Source organism: Emydura macquarii, unplaced genomic scaffold (assembly GCF_026122565.2).
Source record: "Emydura macquarii macquarii isolate MOO-44397 ecotype Brisbane River unplaced genomic scaffold, CSIRO-AGI_Emac_v2 contig_318, whole genome shotgun sequence".
NCBI classification, from domain to species: domain Eukaryota; kingdom Metazoa; phylum Chordata; order Testudines; family Chelidae; genus Emydura; species Emydura macquarii.
Window position 1 is genome coordinate 10,531,824 of NW_027130455.1, and position 24,635 is coordinate 10,556,458.

At 41.6% G+C, this 24,635-nt stretch overlaps 1 protein-coding gene across 2 annotated transcripts in view; it reads right to left on the bottom strand.

Moving 5' to 3' along the window:
- The window catches only part of LOC137166655 (putative N-acetylated-alpha-linked acidic dipeptidase), a 41,549-nt gene that overhangs the window by 11,820 nt on the left and 5,094 nt on the right, over window positions 1-24,635 (bottom strand). The window contains exons 3-13 of one of the 2 annotated variants that reach the window (XM_067568484.1): window positions 22,745-22,931; window positions 21,408-21,509; window positions 15,246-15,371; window positions 13,657-13,843; window positions 12,449-12,542; window positions 9,726-9,824; window positions 8,061-8,146; window positions 6,610-6,729; window positions 4,582-4,664; window positions 2,946-3,009; window positions 2,292-2,359 (exon numbers count right to left, since the gene is read on the bottom strand). In XM_067568484.1, the coding sequence (XP_067424585.1) occupies window positions 2,292-2,359; window positions 2,946-3,009; window positions 4,582-4,664; window positions 6,610-6,729; window positions 8,061-8,146; window positions 9,726-9,824; window positions 12,449-12,542; window positions 13,657-13,843; window positions 15,246-15,371; window positions 21,408-21,509; window positions 22,745-22,931 (1,216 nt within the window). Of the gene's footprint in view, window positions 1-2,291; window positions 2,360-2,945; window positions 3,010-4,581; window positions 4,665-6,609; window positions 6,730-8,060; window positions 8,147-9,725; window positions 9,825-12,448; window positions 12,543-13,656; window positions 13,844-15,245; window positions 15,372-21,407; window positions 21,510-22,744; window positions 22,932-24,635 lie in introns of those variants that run through there. The other variant, XM_067568494.1, reaches the window with a different exon arrangement.

Below are 24,635 nucleotides of genomic sequence, written 5' to 3' on the forward strand. Positions count from 1 at the left end.
GACAGAGATTCCACAGCCTCCCTAGACAATTTGTTCCAGTGCTTAACTACCCTGACAGTTAGGAACATTTTCCTACAGTCTAACCTAAACCTCCCTTGCTGCAATTTAAGCCCATTGCTTCTGTCCTTTCTTCAGAGGTTAATGAGAACAATTTTTCACCCTCTTCCTTGTAACAACCTTTGGTGTATTTGAAAACTGTTATCATGTCCACCTCTCAGTCTTCTCTTCTATAGATGAAAAAAACTCATTTTTTTCAATCTTTCCTCATAGGTCTTGTTTTCTAGACCTTTAATGTTGGCCACATCTGTCACACTGTGTTTAATGCAGCGGGATGGCATGTTGTGAATGCCATGAAAAGTCATAGTGCTTTAGGAAAACTGCCAGTATAGCCAGACTTCACAGCAGGCCTGGCTGTAAAATATTTGCTGCAATTTATCTGGTATGGCTATCTGGGGGAAGAGGGGAACGTTTAACATATATATTGACCCAGGGTATATATAACCTTGATTTACTCATTAGAAACTAAAGTGTCATTATACTAGTAGCATGCCACTGAAATCTGAAGCTAAGCAGTTACTTCACAGAAGGAAAAACCATTCACATTAGCTGGTACTGCTGTAAATCATTGTTTCAATTAGATAATTCATGATCTACAGATTTGTAATGGTGTGTATTAAGCCCCAACTTACATAGAGGAGAATCTTCCAAGCTGCTTAGAGTGGCTGCATGTGACGCAGCCAATTGGAGAAAAGTTGCAAGGAGCAGCCAGTCAGGGCCCTGCAGGCTCATATAAAAGGAACTACAGTCCCAGAGTGAGTTGAGTCTGCTGGCAGGGTCCAGGGGAACAAGGAAGGGGCTCCTGGCTGGGACTTGAGAAAGATAAGGGCCATGGCGAAGTAGCTGAGGGAAATTCAGTTAGAGGAATGCAGCGAGTGGCTGCTATTCATAAGGTTCCTGGGCTTGGGCCTGGAGTAGTGGATGGGCACAAATCCCCCCAAACAACCACAGTGGAAGTGGCTGTGCTCTGAGAGAAGGGAGTTTAGAAAGGCCCGGAGAAGGGACTGTATATAGAACTGTTATCCCACCCACCCCATCCTCAGAAAGAGGCTGAACTGAGATTGACCCAGCAGGACAGCCGGGGTCAGAGGACTAAAAGACAGGTGAAGTGTCCCCAGGAAGGAAGCCCTGGAGATGCTGCTCCATCCCAGAGCAGGAACCTTCATGTGTAAGCTGGCCAACGAGGATACTGAGATAGGCCCAGTTGGTCAGACTGAGGACTGGAGCCAGAGATGCTGCCCACAAAGAGGTATCATGGTTGGCCCAGTTGGACTGTGAAGGCACTGAGTCCAGGAAGAGCTGCAGGATATTACTGAGGGCTTTGCGACAGGCCTGGTTAACAGTATACCCCAGAAGGCGTTTGTTTTGTTCAGTTTCGCACATGGACTCAGTCGGAGGGCTGAGTCACCGAAGATCTACCTGACGAGTGTGGCAGTAGACAGAGGGCACCGTGAGCAGAGAAATCAAGGGGAAAAAACTGCAGGCACACGCACTTGAATGGAGGGGCGTGCACATAAGGTGAGTGCATCCCGTTACAAGATTGAAACTCTTAGTCTAACAAAATTTCACACAACATACTGTTAACTTGCTATTAAGGTTGCACAAGTGCATTTTTGTTTAATACGGTCACGAAAAAGCAAGGATATCCCCAGTTCAGTCAATGCTAACATCCATACCAAGCTCATTTCAAAGGCTTTACCTCCCAAACATTGTAACAGACAAACACATCCACCTCCACAAAAAACTCCCTTTCATTTTCAACAAATGACCACCCAGATAGTACACACCCAATGCCTCACCAGTCACACTCAAGCTACATTCAGCCAGTGAACCGTGGGACTTGAATCATGTTTTAAGTGAAAAACCTCAACATAACCTTAACTATGGAGTCATTATGGACCCCTCCATACTACCAATATATAACAGGTGTGATTGAACGGATAGCATTATTAAAATGAACACTTGATGGCCAAATTCTACTTTCATTACATCTGGTCAACCATGCTGGTGTCTTTGGTGGCACTGAGGTAAATGAGGGAAGAATTTGGCCATTGAGGCCTAACTACCTGACGATGCCCATGACAGATTTTATTAGTCAACAGATGCCCAGACAACACAGCAGAATTTTGACCTAAGACTCTTTGTAATAAGAACAGTTTCACATCAAGTACAACATCCAGCTCCTATGGGTAGATACTGTTGCTACGTTTTTTGATATTTTAGCATATCTTTACCTCTTTGGTCAAGCTGTACACCAGTCCATACATCAGTGGAGTACAATCAATTCTCAGAGTGTAATTTCCTGAAAGACAAGGCCAATGTTTACAATAGAAAGCTAACTCTGCTCTGTGTCTTTGTGGAGGAGGGAGATCTGTCTGTAATAGGAGGAGACACCAGGATGAAAAATAGCACAATCTCCAAAGTAGAAGGGGGCTGTCAGATTTAGCTGCTCAGTATATTCACACTGGCTTAGGATTTGGGCTGAATTGTGCTCCAGCTAGCACAACAGCTATGGGCTATTGCCTTATGCCTTGTACTGGCTACCCATATCATGAATAGCCACACGGGAGAGGAAGATGACTCTACAGAGCTGCTGGCAGTAGACAGGTCCTTGGTTCTACTCCCATCTCCTCTCCCTCCCCACACAACACACGTCAGACAGTGTATTTATAGGCCCAGCATAGTATATTTTCTCCCTGAAGCAAGAGGGAAACCAGGAGGGTAATTGTAACTCTGGGTCACCACCTCCCTCCCAAGCCGCTCCTGGGGCAACGCAACAATGTGCTTTTCTCAGGGCTCATGGCAAAGCCAGAACTGAGCCTAACGTGAAGTTGTCTCAATTTCATCTACATCCCACCTGCCACTGCCATAGAAACACAAGTATACACCTTCAATCGAGGAATCAGCATTGATATAGGCCACCCCACGTGCTTGTAATAGTTTGGCATTTTCCTGTGGTGAGGAAAAAAAGAAGTTGATTAACTTTTCCCTTCAAAGCTACACTGTAAATTTTAACTAGAATCTTGTAGCTTTCCAAACTATCACAATCAAGCCCATATGGTATTTTTGGTCTAGATGTCAGTCTTGTCTCCCAAAGCAAGTGGACTTCAATTTCTTTCAGAACAAGGTGAACTGCATACAAGAGTTTTGGGACAAGTATTTAAATATGAGAACTAGAAGAACAGGGCCCATTCCAACCAAACACAGTGTTTTGTTTAGTTAGATGGAGCAGATTTTCTGAATTACTGTAGGTAGCACCACATGCCTTCTTTAAAGTTAGGAACATAGGAATGGCCATACTGAATCAAACCAGTAATCCACTTAGTTCAACATCTCATCATCAACAGTGGCCAATAAGAGCTGCAAGAAACTCTGCAATAGACAGTTATGGGATAACCTGCCACCAAAGGAAATATCCTCCTAATCCTATTAGTCCGAGGTTGTCTTATGCCATAAATCTTGCATGCATTTATATGCCTTCCAAAATTCTTGCTTCTTCAATATTTATTATTACAGCTCTGCATCTGAAACTGCTAAGCTTCTGGCCTCAATGGCTTCATGTGGCAATAAGTTCCATAAGCTAACTGTGTGTGATGTATGAAAAAATAAGTCATCTATCAGTTTTGAGTTTCCCATCTTTCAATTTCTTTGAATGTCCCCTTGTTCTCATGTTATGAGAAAGGAAGAACAGAAGTTCCCAATCTCCCTTCTCTAGATCATTCTTTTGTGAACTTTTGTGATTTATAGTTACCATGTCATCCAAGAGAGAACAAGACGCTTTTGCAGTAAGGAAAATTATGGATGATAAAACAGCAAACCAGACATACTTGACATGCTGAAAAGGAGCCTCAATGCAGGATTTATGGGACGTCTTTGGAATGATTTGAGTTAGAATAGCTTCTACTTGACCTTGTGAGTACTTTTAAGGTCAATGAGCTGGTGTCTCCCTCTAAGTGGCTGTACAGAGACATGGTTCCCTTGATTCTGAATATTAATGCAGATGGATTTATGATATTGGGTATTCATCACCTCAGTACAGATCAGAAAGAACCTAGGGCTCTCTTCATAGGACAACAATCAATACAACGGACCTGATTCTGATCTTGCTTACACCAGTGTAAATCTCAAGCAGCCCTATGGAAGTGAAAAGCAATTTTAGCCCAATATCTCAAGTTGGCAGGGTAACTACCTGCAAGTATAGGTTGGTATCATCTTAGTCACTTTGTTTTGGGATTAAGCATTGTCACTTTGGTCATACAGTAGATAGCACAAGTGGCCTCTTCAGATGAAATTCACACTGAGGTTGCTCATTGCTCAAGTCCAGAATAATTTATTGTAGTCCTGGTGAAGGGTTTTTACTTGAATGTTGTTGGACTGTTTTTTGGTATCTAGCAATTCAACCTCGGACACTCTCTCATGTATTTATGTGTATATGAACATGCTTCATTGATACAGGTTACAAAAAGTGGGGGGAAAGATCTGCCACTGTTCAGAACTCCTTTGATCACTTAATTCTTGATTTACCTCAGCCCACTCTGTAGAGCCTAGCAAGCCAAATTCTTCCGCATCCCAGCTCGCAAATATCATTGTTCTTCTAGGCCTCCATCCTACAATAATATAAGGTTTAAAGCACCAGGAGTATTACTGCAGAGAAGTACACTGTGACTGTGGATCACACTGAAAGTAAATCATAAAATGAGTAGAACACTTTGGGCCTGTGCTGCAGAAATGACCTGTGGTGCAAAAGGCACACTTGGGAAATCTATCCCCAAATGCTTTTGTAATTTTACTCACAGTTTGCAGTCTTATGTCTGATACAGACCTTTGTCTTTGCTCACTACCTGAGCTGATTGACATTTTCCTAAATTTAACATTTTGGCAATTAACCAAAGAAGAATTTTTGCAAAAGTATTTTGATTTTTATAACCAGCGCTACTCAATACAGATATTGAATTACTGTCCTCTTTAATTTTAATGTACATCTTACTTGTTCCGTGTCCAGTGCCATAAGTCCTTTCCCTGACCCTCCTCCCAAACACCAACTGTCAAATTCTGAGAAATCTCCTGTGTGACTTTGATAGATCCATCTCTCAACAAGGATCTTTCGCCCTAAAAAACGTTGCATGTGATTTGGAGCCATGGTAAACTGAAGCCGGTACATTGCAATGTGTTTTTATCTGTATACACTTTATCAAAGCTCTCCTTCATGCCACTGCTATTACTCCCCTTCCTGCTTGGCTTTACTAAACATTGCTGCCTATTATGCTTGGTAACTAGGCAGTGAAGGAAACAAAATTAACCTCTAACAGGTTTAAAATGCTGTGGTTGGGCAATGAAAGCTACCATAGCACAGTGTTCGGGTTATGTCAGGACCTCTGTCTCCAGGATTTCAGACTACATTAAAGTAGACTCCATTTGTTCTAGCAGCTGACTTTCAATAGTGTTGATGGTCCTCAATGCACTTGAGTGTAACTAGGAACTTTGTATTTTTAAACTTTTTCTCCCATGCATTTTCCGCAGTGTATTCCTGTATGTATTCTGGGCCCCATTCACCATTAACATTGATTTAACACTAATTTACACTTAATACATTTGAAAGCTAACAGTGTTGTCTTCTCAGATTCTTGCTCACTGTTATGTCATAGTTCCATAGATTTTTAAGGACAGAAGGGATTACTAGATGATCTAGTCTGACCTCTCGTATATCACCGTATAATTTTAACCAGTTACCCCGTATGTCATATTTAGTCCTCCATCTTCCACACGTTTCTTGATTTTCTTCCCCAGGTGAAACCTTCCATAGCCATCACCATCTTGGAGACCCAGGGAGCCATAACATCAATAATTTGATTAACTAATTATAGTTAAGATAATGATTATAATAGTGATGAACAGCTGCAAAGCACTATAAAGATGCAAAGTGCTATACAAGAGTTCAGTAATTTCTAAAATTAGATACTTTAATTCCTTGCCAAGCAAATCTACCGCACTATGAATGACAGAGGCATGTGGGCCCAGAACTATGAAAGGACTTAGGCACTGTAATGCAGAACATGCCTACTGGCTTGGACTCCTGCATATGACTTAGGCAGCTGAATGTCTAACTTCCCTGAACTGCTCTGGGGCTTAGGTGGGAGACAGGTACCCAGGCACCTAGAGTAAGGCTGCAGTACATGCCCACAAGCAAAAACTTAGGTGTTGAGTGAATTTAGGCACCTACCGGGTTAAGCAGTAGCCGAGCAGGAGTTTTGTGGATCACAATGGTGCCTAAAAATGGGATTTAGATGCCTACTTGCCTTCATGGATCTCACCTTTATATACCATAATTACAGGGTCTTTGAAATATCTACAATAGATAACTGAAGAGTTGACAGCATGTTCCAAATATCAAGGACAAGGACTTGATTTAGCAGAGCACTTAAGCACATATTTAACTTTAAGCACATGCTTAAGTCCCATTGAAGACAATGGGTGTAACTGAGATGCAGAAATTTGACCCTTAGTTTAAGAAAAATCTGTAAATGGTTCTGTTTGCTTTCTTTAGTCACATACCTTCCTTCTTCAATTTCCCATAACTTCTCACAATCTCATGAACCACAGCTGCCCCACTCTGAGGATCAATGCCACCAAAGACCCAGGAGTCACGGTGGCCTCCCAGGATGATGTATCTGTCTGGGGAAATTAATTATGGGGGATTATTTAGAGGATCTTTTTCTTGCAGTGATAGTGTCAAGGGAGAGTAGTTATGTATTCTGTGTTTGCAGACACAGAATACATCAACTTAACAACCACTGTAAATCTCTACAGAAAAAATATTACAGGAGAGTTTATTGCGGAACAGCAGCTGGTTTGTGGCTTATTTATATTAGCATCTGGAGGAGTTCTGAACCTAATAACACAGATATATTTATAACATCTATAACAATAATTAGTTCCAACTGTAGTCTAAGTTGTTAATGTGGTTGCAATTATAAAACCCTTTTTTTCTGACATGTATCATTTTCCTAAATATTCATCATTTGGGCTTTTGATTTTCTATAGTTTGTCTTTGCCTGAAGTTTAATCAAATCACATAAACAAGCAAATACAAATTGTACAAACCACCAAAATTTAAAATAAAACTGCATAAGTTTTAAAAAATTATACCAAAAACAATAACCTTCTCGGGTTTCTATTTATCCTCATTATTCCCCTCCAAATCCCTCCTTAAAAATTTCCTTTGCCATGACAGACACTCCATTATACATCTTATTATCATGCATTTGATGGTCAAAGTTGGCCCAGTATTTGTATTTTTATATCATGAGTGTTCTTAACTCAGCAAGTTTTAAAGACACTGAAGTATTTTCCTCCCCTAGTTGAAAGGTACTTTACAATGACAGTTAACCAAGTCACAGTGGAAGAGGTAGTTGACATGATATGGCATCAAAGAAAAAATAAACCCTTCTGTTTTGCTTGATATTATTAACAATTGTGATGCAGCCCAGAAATGGCTGTCTTGCAGTTGTGGATGAAGTTATCTTACCACCCTATAAATATTTGTAAATTAGTTTAGGGGCATTCAGATCATCTTGGGAAAAAAAAAGCCATAATATGGTATACATAAGTCATTAAGGAGTGAAGCGATTTATTTGGCTAGAACATGAACATCTTTTCAAACTCATAAATATCTAAACTTCCATTTGTTATTAAACTCCCACAACTTTCCCATTAAAAAAATCCATTAGCGAATGTGCTTCCAATATTGCTTGCCTGGAGGCAAATGTTTACGGCGAGGTAGTGTTCCCCTTGGAAAATCAGTTTTTCTAGTGAAAGTGCTGACACAACCTAAATGGTATGAGTGCTGCTGCAGTAAATCCCCACTGGGTACGAACTGATATGCTCACCAAGTAGAATATAGAGAAATCCCTCTTCCTTATCCTCCCTTTGTAATTATTATGCTTAATTAGGTGTATCTGCAGTTCACTGCACTCATAGATAATTTATAAGACAAATGGCTTTACCTGGTTCTGTTGCTCCTCTGATGGTACCGATCACATTGTAAATTCTTGTCACTTTATTGCTACTATGAATGTGCATTTTGACCTTTCTAGGGCATTGGAAAACAAATTTACAGAGAGAACTCATCAGATTACTTAATAAAACATTATATGCTTTCATATGTATAGTACATTGTTATCTCATTTGGCCCCCTAACCTCATTGTATAGTGAGATTAGGGGGACAAATTTTGCTCTCAGTTAAACAAGTGTAAAACTGGAAAGAGTCCACTGAAGTTGCTCCGGATTTATATTAATGAAATTGAGGACACAATTTGGCACTAGAAAGTTATCTAATCACATTGTTGGTTACTATGACTTATACTGGCAACATGCTATTCAGACTGATTGGTGCTATGATTTATACTGGTAACAGACTAAAACCTCTGAATTTAAAGGGATCTTCTGTTACCAGCTGTTTTTTAAAGCTGGGAGGGAGAAAGGAAAATGAACATTTTTATAAATACTTTACTAAATTCTAAGGTTGATTGCTCTCTCACTTACACCAGTGTAACTCAGGAGTAACTCTCCTGTAGTCAATGGAATCAAAGGAGCATCAGGCTCCACAACATCAGGAAACATTCTAAGTTGTATCACAAAAATGTCTTTTGTTCACTTATGGACCAGCCAGCCTAACGTGCAGCATTTGGCTCTCAGTGAAGTCCTGTTCATCCTAACCAAAAGAAGGCTGAGAGGAGATATGATTGCTCTCTATGAATACATCAGAGGGATAAATACCAGGGAGGGAGGGAGAGGAGTTATTTAAGTTCAGCACCAATGTGGACACAAGAACAAATGGATATAAACTGGCAATCAGAAAGTTTAGATTTGAAATCAGATGAAGGTTTCTAACCATCAGGGAAGTGAAGTTCTGGAACAGCCTTCCAAGGGGAGGAGTGGGGGCAAAAAACCTAGGTGGCTTCAACACTGAGCTTGATAAGTTTATGGAGGGGAGATATGAGTGGATAGCCTAATTTGGCAATTAACTGATCTTTGACACTAGTGGTAAATATGCCCAATGGCCTGTGATGGGATGTTAGATGGGGTGGGTTCTGAGTTACTACAGAGAATTCTTTCCAGGTGTTTGGCTGATGAGTCTTGCCCACATGCTCAGGGTTTAGCCAACCACCATATTTGGGGTCAGGAAGGAATTTTACCCCAGGGCAGACTGGCAGAGGCTTTGGGGGTTTTTTGCCTTCCTCTGTAGCCTGGGGCACAGGTTACTTGCTGGTGGATTCTCTGTACTTTGAAGTCTTTAAGCCGTTATTTGAGGACTTCAGGAACTCACTCATAGGTTAGGGGTCTATTACAGGAGTGAACGGGTGAGGTTCTGTGGCCTGCATTGTGCAGGAGGTCAGACTAGATGACCATAATGGTCCCTTCTGACCTTAAAATCTATGAGTCTAAAGTATGGATTTGCATCAAAATAAGGTGATACTCAGCTGATGTTTTGCTTTGAGTTCACTTTAGTCCAGAAATTGGGACAAACAACTTCACATCCCCTGAAACCAAAGAAGTTGAAATGACCCCTAATTATCAAAACTTGTGGAGCCCTAGTTCAAAGATTTCACCAACTGTAGTTATATTTCCCTAGCTATTAAAATTTGCTTTGTGTAATGCAAAAACTGACCTTGTTGAGTAACTGCCCATGAAACCAGGCCCAATGTTGTAAGACACATTCAGGCTTCCTTTCCAGCTGCTGTCTGCTGGGGCTGGTCCTCCCATATTACTGTTATGAAAAAAATCTGCTTTATTATTATTTATTATTTGTATTAGCATAGCGCCTAGGAATCCCAGTCATGGACCAGGCCCCCATTGTGCTAAGCACTATGCAAACACCGCACAGAAAACAGCCCTTACCTCAAAAGGATTATCATCTACGCTGCATCAAAAACAATTTATTGAATAGGCCTCTAAAATTGAGGGAAATTGGACTGGATGATTCAAATGATCTTTTCTTGCACCACTGCCTATGGGCTAGGTTCTGGTATGTTACACCATTGTAAATCAACAGTAACTCTATGTATTTGCATCAGTGGAATGACATCCGGATCGTATACACTAAACTGTATACACTAAACTGACACTTCAGCTATCCAATTTAAATGTAAACATGACATTTCAGGGAAAAACATGCTTCTATTATGATACACCAAATACCCAAGAGATACAACTGGATGTGGGGGGAAAGGGAGCAAAAACTTTACAGTACCTCCAAAGCTCCAGAATTTTCATGTCAGCCTTGCCCATAATGACCCTAATGTTCTAACTTTTCAAATACTCTTGCCAAGGTATTTGTGAATGCGATCTCTGACCATTTTGTTCTCAGCACTGCACACTAGCTTATTTCTGGCTCAAATAAAGATTTATCCAAGGGGGGAGAGAGAGGGAGAGAATACTTTTGTACAGCAGGAAAATAGAAGAAAGAAAAAGTCTGAAGAAGTTGTACCAGCACACAGTGTCCCCTGCACCACTGCTCACTAGAATGACCTCTGATGCACAGCCTTATTAGATGCTATTGTTTAAAGATTACTGAGGCTTAGATTTCCCAGGTTAATTTTCATAAACCTTGTAAGGCTGATAGGTATACAGACTTATTATATATACACTGAAAGCTCTTTGGGGCATGGACATTGCTCAGCTGTGTTGCTCTGATTTTATATATGCTTACACACAAGTAACTTTATATGAGTAGTCCCACTGAGTTCAACAGGTTATTTATGTACTCAAAGTTACTTGTGTGTGTTTGCAGGACTGGGGCCTCTTAGTACAACACACAGCATAATGGTGCCCTAAGACCAGACTCTGAGCACTATCAATATTAAATAATAATAATACTGCACATCATACCAAAATCTAAGAGCAAAAGCTGATCATTAAACTCACCCCAGCACCTGGCTTCAGTGTGAATGAATGAATGTTCTGGAGAATTATTTGAATAAACAAGGAATCAGAGGGTCACTAGCTCCGACTGTGTAATTGCACACATCTGATAATTTTAGGCTCTAAACTATATGTAGTAGAGAGAGAGAGAGAGAGAGCCTGGAGCACTGGACCTGGTGCAGGATCTGAGGCCTGAACCTGAGGCTGTGAACCAAAGTCAGGCCATGTATTAAAGCAGATGCTTACAAGTTCACTATCCAGTCCATGAACTTGGCCAAGACGTTGCTAGTGTACTAGGCACTAGATATTTATGTAAATATATTCCAGCTAGTACAGATATATCCCAAGCAAGTACAAGATAAGATGTTTTGACAATATAATGAATAGGGATGTTTTGTTCAAGATATCAGGAACAAGGGGAGGTAACAAACAGATGTAATGAAATACGTAAGGTGGTGCGTAAGTTGTGTATTCCAGTTGTTTATCTCAGCCTATAAATACTGGGGTACTTTGCCTCAAGCTTTTGTTCGGCTGAGGGGGCAGTGGAAAGTCCCACTGCTGACTGAGCCATTCCTGGCCACAGGGCGCTCATGTGTTAGTGTACCTGTAACCACAGAGCCAGGACGCTAGGACTGTGTCTTCACCACAATAAACCTGGCCAGGTGACTTTGTAACTAAACTGTACTTGAGGTCTTTCTTTAAAAGTAACATCAAAGTCTGCTGAATGAAAGGGCTGCCTTATCTGCTGCAAAGACAGAAGCACTGAGCAGCCTAAACAGCGTAACTGAGGTAATGACATTCCAGCCTTCAGCACTTAACATTGGGCAATCGTACTAAGGTCTGCTCAATAAGCTATCTGTGCAGGGCTGGACAGCGCGCACGCACGCACGCGCACACACAAACACCCCAAATGGGTTTTGCCTTACAAGGAGGTGAGAATTTTGCTGAAAGAATGAGAAATGCTAGGTTAATACTGGATCCAGGTTTTGGCTTGTTGGCATCATTTCACATTCAGCTAATTTAAGACACTGTAGGAAAGTGCCTGCATGTAGCAATGAGGGATGGTGCACAGGTCCTGCCCATACTACAGATATGAGTGATAAATGTTTCATAAGGGGAATGGAGGACTCAGTTGGGTGTGCCACCCTCCAAAAGTAGGTGACTTGACAGCCCTGCTAATTATTACACTTTGATTGCTTATTCAATTACGGTGCATTTTATAGTTTTAGTAAAACATTTATTTATTTTGATTTATTTAAAATGCTCTGGGCACACATCCAATATACACTAAAAAACTAATAAAATGCTTCCTTAAGATTTTTCCCTCGAGGTCTCCTTAATATCAAACAAACTACCTTAGTAAATATGCTAGAGGAACAGTATGAATTATTTCCTCTCCTTCTTTCAAATACCTCCATGGGTTTCACAAGACAATCTAATTAAGCTTCCCCTTGTCTTCCATGTACTTACCGTAATAACTTTTCAGCATCATTGTAACCAATGGGATGGACTGGAAGTTTCGGAAGACCTACAGCGCTGGCTTCATCATATCGATAGGTGTACTCTGGAGATAGAAGACAGGCATTTATTTTTATATGACTTTTAACAGAGAGTCACACAACATGTAGCACAGCTCTACACAGAAGCCAGGAATAATTACTCTGTTGTCCTAAAAATGAGGCTGACATTTCTACAAGATCTCTGTTTTCTACACTACAGCAATACAGTTTCAGAGAGACCTCAGCTCACTCTCCTTGGGTGTACACAACCCTGTATTCCCGATCTGTTGTGTGTGAAAAATTCCACGTTGGGAAACCATTTCTGAATATGGTTGCTTTGTAGGATGACTGAGAGAAGGATTTCCTTAATAGGAGAGTGGGAGGGACCCTTGCTGGGGGTAAAGGGCAGATAGGGCTTCCTTGCAGAGGATATCATTGTGTCTAGTACGGGGATGGTGGCTGATCCCCTGCTTTCTCCCCACTATCTGTTGCTGCTGCACTAAGAGGCACAGCAGTACGGACAGGAGGAGAGAGGGCAGGGAAGGGCAGCAACATCAAAGGGCCCATTGGCTAAAAGGGAAACAGACCCAGCCTTGCAGAGCCACGGAGCTAAAGATCCCCCCCCTCCATGGGGACTATGCAAGTGGGCTTGGGTCACCCTTAGTGTGTGGAAATGAAAGGGAGGAAACAGAAGGTTGATATACAGATATATGTACGTATACACACACATATTATATATATTTTACCCTAACGAAACATATGCACGTTGCCCTGTGAGGTAGGAGTTGTACCAGCTCAGAAGTTCTCCCTGCTAGTCCAGTATTTGGGCTGTTGAGTGTTCAAGTCATAACGTCGGTGTTATTCCCACATGCAGATTGTTCCCTCCAAGAGAGAAATACTTTGAGTTTCAACAACACAGTGCTGCCCACCCTGAATCCTCCGACATCATCCTGCTTTCTCTTGTGGGTCCCATGCAGCAGCACTCTGTAAAGGGGGAGCCCAAAGCTGCCTCTTCCATGCAGTGGCAAGAACAGGTGGGTTCAAATACAGCCTCTCCAAAGGAATGAGGAACGTCCTGTCACCCTCTCCCACTCTTCCTGAGACCAGAAACCCTTTGGGACCACCTGGATCTCATCAGAGCTTACGCCACGACCATGGCTTCTTCTCAATATCTCTCACCTTTTGCTGGATAACCTGGCGTGAGAGGATCCCCTGCTCCATTCAGATTTAACACGTTCCCACGCTGGGCTCCACCACCAGGAAGGTTCCAGCCATGTGGAAAAGGATCAACTCCAGGCGCGCAGTAATCAGCAGGGTCTGAATACAGAATAACTCCCTTGGCACCAGCGAGCTCAGCATTCTTCACCTAAAAAGCATATCCCTTTTCCTTATTCACTCCTTGCCAGCTTGACTCCAGTGCCTGAATTCTCCAGGCCACAGTCCCAAAGTGAGAGGAGGTATCAAGCTCTTCACAGAATCGACTCTTTGATTCTTTTGCATTGAGGAACTGGTTAAAGCAGTATCCCCTTTTAGACTCCTCACCAGAGGGCTGAAAATGGTGAAAAGTCCTAGGGCCAGAGTCTCATTTATTGTCACTCAGGCCATGTAAAGGCTTATAAATTACATTTTCATCCACTTTACGGCCCCTTGACACTACCCAAGTGGCTTAAAGGGATTTTAGTGTAAATAAGAAACTGGCCCATAATTATTTTCATGCCATGCAGTTTCCTGGCAGGAGATATATGCAATAACATGGAAACGCCACTCAGAGAGCACTACAGTACCAAGCATAAATCTAGTTGGTATCCTGTCACCCAGACTAAAGCAGGCAGCTGATAACAAAAATATTCAGTGTACAATATAAAAGTCTTACAAGTGTTACTACAACCTGAAATTTTAGTTGCTAAGTGAGAGATTTACACTGAAGATCTCCTGGGGGGTTAACAAGAATGAATTTGTGTTGCTCCTTTTAGTGACAATAAGTCCACGTCGCTCTCAATTAAGAGTGCTGCATGCCACAGAGGAATGAGAGAGAATTTTTATGAGACTTTTCCTGCGCTCCTGACCACTTGGTGTTCTAGAAACAATTCAGCAATATAGACTATTACTTATATTATCTTTCACTTATGAAAATGATAAATTTGAGTCACTTGGCCCTTCAAAGAGCAGAAAATATTCCTTAAGAGAATATCACAAATCTAGTTATCCCTATTAAAAGATTCAGCATTTGGATTACTGGATTAACTGAAAACTGTGTAAAATCACATGTAAGGAAGGCCTAATCTTACTCAAATTGAAGTCCATTGGATTTTTAAGGAAATATGATCACAGATATACCCAGGCTAGTCTTTCTATTGACTATGGCCCTGATTCAGGAAAGCATCCCTATTCAAGAAAGCACTTAAGTATATGCTTATCAATTTTCCTGAATCAGGGCCTAGGTATTTTTTTTTTAAACTAAAGAACCCTCTGTTGGGCTAATCTTTGCCCAATTTAGGGAAATCTTTTAACAAAAATATGTTAGATACATTTGAAAACACAGCTGAATCTGTAAAAATGAGTAATTTTAAACAAATGTTATTTAATTATTTATACTGTTGTAATGTGCTTGTATATCTCCTACTCAAGAAGCATATTTAAGTATAGTTTGATAAACAACTATCATGCTAAGATGGCCAAAAGATTCTAAATATGGGTATCAATTATAGAGAGGACATCTCTTAAATACAAACTGAGAATATATATCAATTATAAAGTAGATACATTACCTTATTTCCTCTGAAAATTTTCCCGTATCTGGCAATGACTATCTTTCCAGTACAGTTAATTCCCATCTCCCTCTCCAGTTTGAAAAAGTCTTCAGTACGGCCATAGTTCACATATACCAACTCACCCTAGTAGATGAGAGGCACAATGAGAACAGGGATATCAGTGAGCATAAGAAAGGAGATGTACTCTAATAAGGGAGCAATGAACTCAAGTTATAACCCTGGCTCTGATGTGGATTCCTTCTGTGACCACAGGCAAGTGACACACTCCTTTATCCTGTGAGGTTCTGAGCACCCTTAACTCCCATTCAAGCCAATGGGAGATAAAGGTGCTCAGCAGCTTGCAGAATCAGGCTCTTTATCTTCCTGACCCTGTGCCCACTGATGTCAATGGCAAAGCTTCCATTAACTGTGGTGGTACAGGATTAAGCCTGAAACCCATCAGTTTCCCCATCTGTAAAGTGGGGACAATAATACCTAGCCACTTCACAGGGATATTGGGAGTCTTAATTAATACTTGAAGATAAAAGTACAGCTTAAGCGTTTCTAGGTATTATTTTTACTAAAGTAATCCCTTTGGCTTACACCAGCTTAGGTATTTTCTTTCCTTTTTGTTTTCTTCTCTTCTACAGTACTTCCTCTCTTCACATCTCCTAAGATGTAGGAGGCTGTTACTTAGGACAAGTTTACACTACAAAATTGAGTTGACCTAAGTTACATCAAAGTTCAGACTCCGCAGTAAAACTGACTCAATTACATGTCCACACTAAGTTCCTTGTGCTCCTACAGCGGTGCAAGTCTTCAACAGAAGCATGTGCACTGATTTAACTGACAGCGTGGAGCATTGTGGGATGGTTTCTGAAAGACAGTCCTTAACATAAGTAACATTGTGTCTATACTGACGCTGCATTGACCTAACTACATCGACTTAAACACTACACCTCCCACGGAGGAGGAGTTACTAAGTCTGTGTAGTGCACGATTTACATCGGTGGGAGCTACATTTTAGGGTAGATGCTTACAGAGTTAGGTCGACATAAGCTGCCTTGCATCGACCTAACTTTGTAATATGGACCAGACCTCAGAGGAGGCCTTTTCATAGAGATGGTTCTTGCATCTAGACCTGAACATGATCAGAAAAGCCAACAAGGTGTTAGGCTGCATAAAGAACAGAATAATATGGAGAATATTATAACGTCTTTATATAAATCAATGGTGTGGTCTCGTCTGGAATACTGTGAGCAGGACTAGTCATGCAAGCGGAAAAAGGGTATTGCAGAACTGGAGAGGGTTCAGAGATGAGTGATAAGAATGATCAAAGGTCTGGAAAAACTCTCATGTGAAGACAGATGAAACAGATTGCGATTATTTACTTTAGAAAGGCGACAAATAAGAAGGAACATGATAAAAGGTAAACAAAATAATGAATGGTCTAGAGAAGGGAAATTAGGAATGTCTGCCCTCCTTGTCTTGGAACACAAGAACAATGTTCAATTAAATTAAAAGGTGGAAAATTCAAAACTGATCAAAGGAAATAATTTTTCACACAACATATGAGTAAACCGTGGAACGCATTGCCACAGGAAGTCATTGAGATAAAGTTTAACAAAGGAATCAGCTATTTATATGGACAACAAGAATACCCAGAGTTATGATTAATAACAAAAATTTTGGACAGGCTATTAAACCTCATGCTTTGGAGTTTACGCCAGTCTCTAACTATTCAGAAGCAGGATGAGATTTACAGGGGGGCAGATTTATCCCACATCTGCCTACTGAAGGGCTCTTTCACCTTCCTCTGAAGGATCTAGTACTGGCCACTGTCAGAGGTAGGCCACTGGAATAGATGGACTTAGGTCTGATCCCATATGGCAATTCTCATGATCTCCTCTGTTCCATAACTATGGTCTTGATACTGAACTCTGCTTCCTCTGCACTCAAGAGCCTTATTGTGTGCCAGTCTAGTTGTAGTGCCCGGTACAGCGCAGCTGTCTTAGAGATCATGAACAGGCAGGTGATCTTTGAGGCAGCTTGCACTCATGTTGTTAAGTGCTTTGTGGATCAGGATCTTAGTCACTGCCACAACAGATAGGATGGCAGTGGAGCTCTCAGCACAGTGCTACGATGTATTCATGCCTGCGTTTGTTGGCTAGTAGGAGTGCTGCTCCAAGATGCATGAGCTTCTGCTTCCTGGTGGAGGCCATATTTATACCTACAAAGAGCAACTTGCCATCTTCTTCTTCTTTAGTGGTGCGTATGGGGCCAAATTCTCTGCTGGCGTAAATTTGCTCATCAGAAATATTTTTATGTACCCAGGGATATAGCAGCCCCAGCGGAGGTGGTCTTACTGTATCCGAAGAAGGAAGGATTCTATCAGAAGCAAGGCATTCCTTCAAATCAGTAACAGGATTTGAACAAACTCAAAGGAGCATGCCAGGGAAGTACAACAAGCAGGATTTGGCCCATATCTATAATGAGCTGATAATGGAGTGGGGCTCTCTGGCTAAAAACGTAACTCACAAGTAAAAAGGAACTCTCTCTCTTACATTACATTACCCCTCCTAAAGGAGCCCAAATAATGTTACATGGCTGATACAGAAACTATCACTGATAGTATTCAGGCACTTAGGAAGGCCACTGTGCCTGGGCAAGGATGGTCTTGTGGTTGGGGCACTGGCCTTGGACTCGCCAAACCCTGGGTTTTAATTCCTCTCTCTGTCACAGACTCCTGGTGGGACCTCAGGCTAGTCATTCCCGTCTGTGCATCATTCCCCATTTGTAAATTGGGATAATACTTCCTTTCTCCCACCCTCTGTCTGCCTTGTCTGTTTAGATTGTAATCATTGGGACTGGGATTGTCTCTTACTATGTGCCTGGAACAACAGATCCCTGATACTGTTTGGGGCTCCTAAGTCATACGATTACACAAATAATAAATAATACGGTGGGGCAATTTGCACTGATGTAGACTGTACTGTATCTGTTGTATGGAGAAACTAAAAACTTCCAAGCTTCCAGGCCTGCTAACCTGGGACTTCTCACAAGCACTACAACTAACTGGTTGGTTTTTTTGTTTTTTGTTTTGTTTTGTTTTGTTTTGTTTTGTTTTGTTTTGTTTTGGGGGGGGGGGGGAACAAAAGTGTATAGTGAGTATAAAAAGAAAACCTATTATCTGAAATTTTCTGATATATAATGGAGCAGCCCACTGGAGTGCTTTATTGTTGACAGCACTAGCTAGATGTATGAAGATTTTTGTCAACATTGTGACCACTAGCAAGGAACAATTAGCATCCTATTCTTTGAAGAGACAGTCTGCTGTCTCTCAGGCATCATTTTTTTCTCTCAGATAAAATTCATGTATTTAATTTTAATTAGTTTTTTTTTAAAAGGAGGCTTCAGATTTTCAGATCTAGTTGTATTGTTCCCCTGCTCCCTCTCACTTATTATGGCTTACCAGAGACTAAACAAAATGGCACAGTCATAGTACTCTTCTCCCAGGATACTATTTGATGACAGGAGCTCATAGTCCAGGAGTGCTCCCATATACTATGCTCCAGATGTCCTGCTGAAGTTCTACAAAATCTCATTAACTGAAAATACCTTGGTGAATAAAGATGATCTGGTCTGATTTTCCAGCTACCTCTGAGTATTAAACCAAACTGTAAGCAGGATACCTTTAATTTTCTGGACTTGTGCAGCCTATTACTAAACTGCAAAAAATTAGGAATTAAAAGCCCTGACTTAACTAATCAAGAAAGGTATTGTGTGCAAAGAAATCTATTCTAATCTTACAAGTTGTTGACTAAATCCACTAATGAGCAGTGACGATACAACACAGGAAAGTTCCTGCTATACAGACCTGTTTTACAGGGAACCCTCTGCTAAAGAGGAGGCTCCAAATAGAACACTCCACAGAACCTTCTAAAGTGCCAGGATCTGTTAACACAGGAACGTTGGGATTTAACATGAGCCAGATTATGTCTAGTTCTTGCACACATGTGCAGAGGGGGAAAAAAAGACACAAAAAGCTTTCCCTAACTCAGGGCTCAGCAAATTTGTTTTGGAGCTAGGAGCCAGCCCAAAAATTAAGGAGCCAGACAACGTGGGCTCAGCGGCGGGGCGTCCTGGCCGGAGCGTGGCAGCTGCAGCACTCCCCGCTCCCAGCCCTGCCACATGGGCGCAGTGGCGCCCTGGCCGGAATGCAGCGGCCGCTCCCCCCAGAGAAATATTAGGCGCCAGACTGAAATTTCTAGGCGCCATGGCGACCTGGCGCCCGGGGTTTGTCGAGCCCTGCCCTAACTCCTCTTCTGCAATGGACAGCATAACTGACTGGATGCAGGGGACAGCATGACACACTACCCTAAGAGATGGTGCTGCATGCACCTTCCCCCATACACAACTATTTCCAGAGCCATTTGGCGTGGTCAGTGCCTTCAAGGAACACCCACACTGAGACAAGGACAGTTTGCCTAGAATTTTTGTAACCAAAACATCCCACACCACGTGGGGGCCCTGATCCTGCACTCCCTACACTCCAGCCGCAGTCAATGGGAGTTGTGGGTGCATAGGAAATGAGGGATACAGCCCATGATGAGTGTCAAATGATTTCTATCATTCCTGGAAATGTGGTGCTTTCTAAGAACGATGGGGCAGTGACAGTGGCACAAGATATTACCGAGTTGGCACTGCAGCAGCATTCATGATACACTGATACTTTCAGAAGCAACACAGCAGTACGGCACCCATTCTTAGTCCACAGATTGCATGGCTGCTTAAAGTATAACCACACAGACACCAATGAGTATCAAGCGTTTCATCACTAATGTTCCACACAAGTGTATTTTGAAGAACTTGGGGTATGGACTAAATACTCGTTCCTCATGATAGGGCTTGTCTATACTGAGAAAATGTTAGAAAGGATATAAAACTCATATTGTTTAGCTAACATGCTGTTAAACATTATTTTGCCTTTAGAGGCCCTGGGATAGATTTTTAGAGGCACAAAGGGCACGTAAGCACTTAACTCTTATTGAATTTCAATGGCAGCCAAGCACTTATGTGCCACTTGAACCTTTGAAAATCTACCCCCATGTCTACATTAGGAAAAACAGGTATTTTTAGCATGTGCTAGCTAACACATGGTATTTTAATATGCATTAGTCAACTGTGCTTTGCTGGTTAAGCTAACGTATTGAAACGTGATTGTCCTTGTCTACACTAAAGCGATGTAGTGTTTAACACTGTTAGTGGAAACGTCAGTGAACACAATTTCTAGTATGACATATTTTCCAGTATAGACAAGCCCATAAATTGCAAAGTTTCTCCTTGGATGAAATTCTGGCCCCACTGAAGTCAATGGCAAATTCCCATTTACTTCAATGGGTCCAGGATCCCTTATGTTTATATGGCATATTTATATGGCCATCTTCTGAGATACTGAAGCTCAGATGATGTCAATGGAAGCTGTGGGTGCACAATACCTTTGAAAACGATGTTATTTAGTTAGATATCTAAGTATGGATTTAGCACAGGGCTTGACAAACCCGAGGCGCCCGGTTGCCATGGCGCCTAGAAATTTAAGTCTGGCGTCTAGTATTTTTTCCGGGGGGAGCAGCCACCGCGCTCCAGCCAGGGCGCCACTGCACCCATGTGGCAGGGCTGGGAGGGGGAAGCACTGCGGCTGCCGCGCTCCAGCCAGGGGGTCCCGCCGCTGAGCCCACTTTGTGGGAAAGGGGCGGAGGAAAGGGGCGGGGCCGGGAGGGGAGAGCAGCTGCTGCGCTCTGGCCAGGGCGCCCCGCCGCTGAGCCCACACTGTCTGGCTCCTTAATTTTTGGGCTGGTTCCTAGCTCCAAAACAAATTTGTCGAGCCCTGAGTTAGGAGTCTGACTTGTTACCTAAGATTGAAAACACTGAACTAAGTTTATAGGGATGACTGGGGTGAAATATAGCAGCCAGCAACACTAAGCATTTTTCTTTTAGGAAGAGAGGCAAAAAAGGAACATCTCCAACTGAAGTTAGAGGGAGAAATGTAAGCAGGCAAATGTAATTTCCAGATTCAAAATTTTCCCAGCACATGAGGGCTAACACTTCCTGTCTTGGGAAGATGATGTGGTCTTATGGTCTGAGTGTAGGACTGGGAGCCTGGAATTTCAGAGTTCTCACCTCTGGTACTCCTTGGGCTGAGAAAGCACTGTACGGGGGCACAACATCTGTAACTGTCTCATATCCTGGAGGGGGAGGCTCAAATAATGATGTATTGAAGATCTCGTTTGAAAGAAGACAAAAGAGACATAATATTAGAAAGCGGCACAGACCAAATGGGCATATTTCTCAGATGGTTACAGTTTAGATCAAGGGTAGTTAATAGGTGCACTGCAGGCCAAATTCTGACTTCCAGACGGTTCTGAACAGACCACAAAATCTTTTTATTTACTTAGCATCACTGTTGTTATTTTTGTATTATTTTCTCTGGAGTCTGGATGTTGACTATACCTTGACCAAGAACTTTGGACCTTGACAAAGAATAATTGATTACCCCTGCTTTAGATGAAGCTAGTTTTGCTGTCTGACCCAGGGTTCCCCCAACCAGTTGCTAGGCATATGCTTCAGGTTGCAGGCTTAGGCAAAGAGAACTAAGTAGGTGGACCCAAGCCCTACACTAGCATGGATCACTCCTAAAATATGCACAGGCACAGGGGCCCCACCCATGTGTCTCTCTTTGCACAACATGTAACCCAGGGTTAGACAACACAGTGTTAAAAATGCCTGCGTTTTGTATACACCGCAGCTTCCACGTGCAATGGAGCTGCACTGGTGGTGAACTACACATCCAGGCTTTGCTTGTGTAGATACATCCTTGGTCCCACATTCTAGCCCTAGACACACAGTGAATAATGAAGCTGAACACAATTTTTTTTCTCCTTGTATTCAGCATGGCAGTTTAAAAATAAAACAGTAATAATCCATCCTCAATACATTCTACAGATATGTGTAAGCATTATCATCCCCGACATGCAGAAGGGAAAATTAAGGTACAAAAAGATTAAAGTCTTAGTCCTGGTCCAAAGCCGGTTGAAGTCAATGGCAGTCTCTTACTACTGATTTCAATGAGCTTTGGAGACCCATGGTGATTTTCATACAGTAAATCATTAGCAGAGTGGAAGAGAGATTCCCCCTCCCACCACCCATAGTTTCTTATCCCAAATTAGTATACGAAGGTGAGTTTTTCCTCTTAGCGCTTGTCTACATGGGAAGCTAATCCTGATTAATTATCTATGTGGACACTCTTATTCTGAATTATTTTAATTATCTTAATCCACTTAATCCATCAATGGATTAAAATAATTCAGATAATGCACTTCTAAACCAGAATAAGAACATCCACAGAGTGAGTTAATAAGGATTAACTATTCCACCTTAAATTCACATCCTACTCTAATCCAAAATTAACTTCCCTGTGTAGACAAACCCTCAGCTGCAAAATCTGATGTCTTCTTTACCTCATTTCCATGCTCATCAATAATTGAGATGTAGTTGGGATTCGTTTCATTAGGGTAGGACAACAGGACATCATAGTGAGCCAACTCAACCGAATCCAAACCAAATTCCTTCCACTGGGCTTGGATTTGCTGTGCAAGGCGCAGGTTCTCATCTGTGCCTGCTAGGTGAGGGCGCTGTGTAAAATTACTGGGGAAAAGAAACGGGCATTATTAGCTGTCAATAGCAGGAACTGGCATTTGGAATTAGAAGTTACTTTCTTGATCTAACTGGCAGCAAGTAAATTTTAAAACATATAAAAAGCCATCAGAACTACCCAGAAGAAACCAGCTCCCCAGTCGTCCTTACAACTATGCTTTTAAATCAGTTTTACAAATGTAGAAATTAAAGGCTTCAATTTTCCCTCAACTATTACTACTGCCTCCTGCTGGGAGGCAGGGTTGCCTAGTGCATAGATCACTGCATTGAAATTCAGTTCTATTCCCAGCTCTACCATTGGTCTGTTGGGTGAGTCCTTTCAATGCTCTGTAATTCTGTTTCTCCATCTCTAAAACAGGGATAATGATACTGACCTCCTTTGTAAAGCATTTTGAGATCTACTGATAAGAGCTAAATATTATTATTATTCCCCTGTATTTCAGTCAAACAAACAAACACTGAAGAATCTGATTTACAAATTTACTCAAAATCTGATCTCTAAATTTTATTTGCTATGGTTCATAAGGCCACATTATATGCAATATTCATGATGTTCTTCCCAAGTCTTCATGAATTTTGACACAAATGATTATTTGTCCAAAAACCTTACCCTGTAAGTTGACTCTTTGTTATTTGCCTCTTTAAAAAGATTCAGTCATCCAATCAAAGATCAATAACAATTCCTTGTGACTTGTGACCCATCGCTCACCATGAATAATGAACGGTGAATAGTGGAGTGAACAGTCTACAAAAAGCATGTACAAAAGTCTACAAAAAGTCTACAAAAAGCTTTCAACCGTAGTTCGAAAAAATTATTAATGCAGACTATTGAGGAAGGATGGCTTTGTGGTTAGGGCACTGGAAAGAGACTTGAAAGTCTGAATTAGCTCTGCTGTAGACTTCCTGTGTGAGCTTGGACAAGTCACTTAATCTTAGTTTTCTATTTATATAATGGAAATAATACTTCCATAGCTCACAAGGGGGCTATAAACTCAACTACTGTTTGTGAGGCACTCAGATATTATGGGGATGGGGGCTATAAAGGTATCCAGATCTTTATTTGGCCAGTACTTATAACAAATCCATTTGAAGAAATTACTATCAGCTTGGTAGTGATACACAAACAGAAACAAGGACTAAAGGCAACATTTTCTGAAACAACTGAGCTAGGAGCCTAAGTGGGATATTTCAAAAGCACCTAGATACCGAGGCACTTTTGAAAACTGTCTGGATCTTTAGAAATATCTTTAAAAATCTGGATTTTAAGAGCCTAAGTCCAATGAACTTTCACTGAAACATAGGAACCTAAGTCACTTTTGAAAATGGGACTTTAAGTGCCTACGTGACTTAGGCCTGGTCTACACTGCCGGCGAAATTCGGTGGCCATCGACGGGAGTTACCCGCAGAGTAGCTTGCGTAACTTCCGTCGACTTCGCAACTTCTGTTTAGCGCGCTGTCTCCACTGCGGTGCACTGATGGGAAATGCCTACCTGTCGACGCAGCGCTACGCTTTTTGGGGAGGTGGTTTATTAAATCGACTTCCGAATCGATTGAACGGGTCTTCACTTCCGCTCAATCGATCCGGATAAATCAATCTGTGTGAACATAGCCTTAGACTCTTCTGAAATTTTTACCATAAGTAAGTAACCAGTTCCAAAAGTTCTGGTCTCCTCACTGCTTCTGCAGACAGTTTCA